Source organism: Halichoerus grypus, chromosome 7, assembly GCF_964656455.1.
Source record: "Halichoerus grypus chromosome 7, mHalGry1.hap1.1, whole genome shotgun sequence".
NCBI lineage: Eukaryota > Metazoa > Chordata > Mammalia > Carnivora > Phocidae > Halichoerus > Halichoerus grypus.
Window position 1 is genome coordinate 69962375 of NC_135718.1, and position 3789 is coordinate 69966163.

A 3789-nucleotide genomic window follows, 5' to 3' on the forward strand; every position below is an offset into this window, starting at 1 on the left:
TCTTTTGGGTGGACCAGCAGCCAGAGAAGGCCCACCCTGGAGAGTTAACTGGCTTTCTTTTGCCCTGGGGTCTGGAAAGGGAGTCCTGATTTACTTTCAATTTTCCTGAGACAGAACTGACCTGACCTCAAAATTGCATGAGATCTACATGGGTAAAAACGTGGCCAAAACAACAACAACAACAACAACAAAAAGTCTGATTTCTTGCATCATATTATCATGCCTCGGTATTACAAGTAATTCTGTTAACATAAGCCTGGAAATCAAAACACATCGAACAGCGAGAATTCCCAGAGCAGCGGCGGCCTAAGCTGCGGGGGACGGGGGGAGGCGGGGGGCTTAAGTCTCGCGAGAGAGCAGGCACAGGCGCTGTGGTCTCCCTGGCTCTCGCGAGAACCAAGCTTCGGCTTCCCCTTCCCCGAGACAGCGGTAGCGTCTCCAGGGGCAACAGCAATGGCGGCCCCCTTGTCCGAGCGGCTCTTCTCGCTGGAGCTGCTCGTAGACTGGGTGCGTCTTGAAGCCGGGCTGCTGCCGCCGCCGCCCGTGGTCGCGGTGGAGGAGGAGCAAGAGGAGGCCGAAGAGGAGGAGGCATCGCCGCCACGGCCATCGCGCGACTTGTGCCCCGCCGTGGCCTTCCGCCTGCTGGACTTCCCCACGCTGCTGGTTTACCCTCCTGAAGGCCCCGGCGCCCCAGCCCCGGAGCCCCGGCCCGGCCTGGTCAGCTTCGGTCGCGGCAAGTCCTGTCTCTTCCGCCTGCACCCCGCCACCCTGCACCGCCTGCTCCTTCGGACCCCGCTTCACACCCTGCTACTGCAGCTGCCCCCTGGGCGTCCGACTCCCGCCCCACAGCTCCTGGGTGCCTGTAGCATCTCGCTGGCCGCCGCCGCCCACAAGGTCCTGGGACAGGCCGCCTCCGGCTGCTCCCAGGGTCATCGAGGAAATTTCCCTCTGCATAACCAAGTTGGGGATCGGATTGGGTACATTGCTCTGGGCTACCGCTTGACTGATTTGGGAAGCAGTTTGTTGGGCCATCTTGAGAGGCCAGTTACTTCCACAGGAGGTGGGGTGGAGCGTGTAGAGGTCAGTTCCCAAACCCTGCAGGAAAAACAGCAACCAAACTCAGAGCCAAGAGCGAGAGATGCTGATAGGTTTCTCGTGGGTTTAAAAATCCCAAAGGTACAGAAGGATTTGGAGGAAAGAGCTTCCCACAGTAAGAACAACTCTGGTAACACGGTTTCTGTGACGCATGGCAAAACCAAGTCTATTTGTTCAAATTCTAGTGGTGTGAGGAGCGTTAGCCCCCCAAATCAGGAAGTCACAGAGTTAGACATTGAAACCAACACTTTTTGCCCCCCTCCTCTGTATTACACTCATTTGACCCAAGAAAAGATGCCTCCTGTACAGGGTACAATCACCATTAAGCCTCAAATAAATGTACCTGAGGAATTGGATGCTATTTTTCTAGAGGAAAATCATGCAACTGCCCCAACACATACTGATTCTCTGAAACCTACTAATTCTGGGATACATGAGAATCCTCCACTGCTCATAAATGCTCCGCATGTTCAGGATATAGGAGCAAGTGATCAAACTACAGATCATGCTCAAACTGAACAAAATAGAATTAATACAATAAGGCAGCTGCCTTTGTTAAATGCTTTGTTGGTTGAGTTGTCCGTGTTATACAACCAACCTGTGGCAAGCCCTACTCAAATACATCCTCACTTAGCCTGGTTATATAGAACTGAAGATAAGAAGTCACCAGAATGCACATGTAAATCTGAATCTAAGGATCGGCTTTCTATGGGGGGAAATGAAAAGTCAGCAAATCTTCAGTATAAAAAGAACCAAGCTGAAAATCTCAAAAAAGGTAAATATTTTGAAAAGAACAGTGGTAACCCCCCCCAAAGAGTTCCAAGGGGGAAGTTGCTTTACGGTTTAACAAATACACTTAAACTACGTTTAAAGCAGACAAATCCTGGTATGTTGGTAATACATGAAAAAAGAGAGCAGTATAGAAAAATGCAAGCACAAATGTTAGGTGCAAAACTCAGAACTCCACCATCCAAAGTTAAAGTATTAAACTTTGCAGAACAACATCAGAAGCCACACCAACTGCCGAAAGATAAGTGTTTGGGATTAGATGCATCTTTTGCTGAAAACAGTGATACCTCAAAGCAGATCAGTGGAGTTTTTGATGACCATAGCACAACTAAAGAAACTAAACTGAAATGTGCAACTGAAAAAGCTGTAGACTGTGGTGAACATAGAGCCAATAATGGTTTATTGGAAGAAATTGTGAGTCCTGCAAATTCCATTGTCCCTGAAGGTTTTACTCATGCAAGTATTTTGGAAGGAAAAATGGAAATGAAAGTCCAAAGTTCATGTGTTTTCCAACAGGTTGCAGTTGTTAACAGAATTGTAGTAGATAAAGAAATAGAGGATAAACAGGTCAAAACCACCGATGATGACACTCTTATTGATGATATCGGTGAAAATAAACCGAGTAAAAATAGTTGCTCTGAAAGCATCTCAGAATTAAAGTATTCTGATGACTTCACCAGCCCTTGCTCTTCTGAAGATTTCTATACCACTGAGGACACTAGCAGAATTTTACAAGCTCATGATAGCAGTCCAGGGGCAGAAAATCCAAAACATAACCAATACACAAGTAAGTCTAGTGAAACAATACTGTCCATAAGAAAAAACAGCAGTGAAAAGAGTTCTATTCTTAGCCCACCTTTTTCAGCTGGATCACCAGTACACTCATATAAAAGATCTCATATTTCAAAGATTCCAGATAAAAGTTTGGAGGAAACGTCTAGTATCTCTAGCAGTGATTTATCTTCATCACACTGGATTGAGGAAAAAGAAAACCAGAGAGATCGAAACAGTATGTATAATTCTAAAGTTATAAAGAGGGGTCAAGACATCTCTATTAAACTTAAAACAAGAACTGGTTGCAAGTCTTCAGAAAAAAGCCAGTCACCTCGGACATCTCAAGTGAGTTCTTATCTGCCATCTAATTTGTCAGAACTAGAACTTAATGTCCTGGATAGCGGTACACCAGATCGCTTTGACGAAGATGATGAAGTTGCTTCACTAAGTATTTCCAAACAATGCAAAGATATTTGCGAATTAGTGATAAATAAACTTCCAGGATATACAGTGTGAAAATACATGCTTTTAAAAAAAATTTCATTTTTGTATAACCTATGTGTACTGTTAGTGAAACAATTTTTAATATTTTAGTATATAAATTACATGAGTAATTCTTTTTAAGAAATATGTCATTTTGATGTCTAGATAGTATTTATTAAATTGAACAATATTAATCATGAAATCACCTTATAATCTAGGTAAGATTTAAGTTGTTTAATCTTACAAGAATAAAAGTATCTTTCTAAACTATCTCAAAGTATCTATCTGAAAGTATCAGTCATCCTAAAGCTGGCTTCAGGCACACCATTACAAAAAGAAGGCTAGTTAATAAGGATAACCTCAAATTTTAATGGGAATAAGTCATTTAACAAATATAGAAGAACTTACTCTGTGAGATGCAGAAAGGTACAAAAATATTTAAGATATAGCCCCTGTATGTAGAGCTTACTGTTTTATATAGACATGAATTCTTTAGGGAAATCTTAGATACATACACATCCCATATCCCCAATAGGTGAAGTCCTTTTTTATATGTTGTCATTGTGCTCTACTTTTTTTTTTTTTTAATGCAGTTTGTGTGATTACTTGATTAATGTGTATCTTCTGTTAGGCTTAAGTTTTGTGATG

At 43.2% G+C, this 3789-nt stretch overlaps 1 protein-coding gene across 1 annotated transcript; it reads left to right on the top strand.

Moving 5' to 3' along the window:
• The first annotated feature begins 417 nt into the window (after positions 1-417).
• Positions 418-3411, top strand: MAP10 (microtubule associated protein 10). The gene has a single exon (XM_036102960.2). The coding sequence runs from the start codon at positions 454-456 to the stop codon at positions 3172-3174; it is 2721 nt and encodes a 906-aa protein (XP_035958853.1). The 5' UTR covers positions 418-453; the 3' UTR covers positions 3175-3411.
• Positions 3412-3789: the final 378 nt, after the last annotated feature.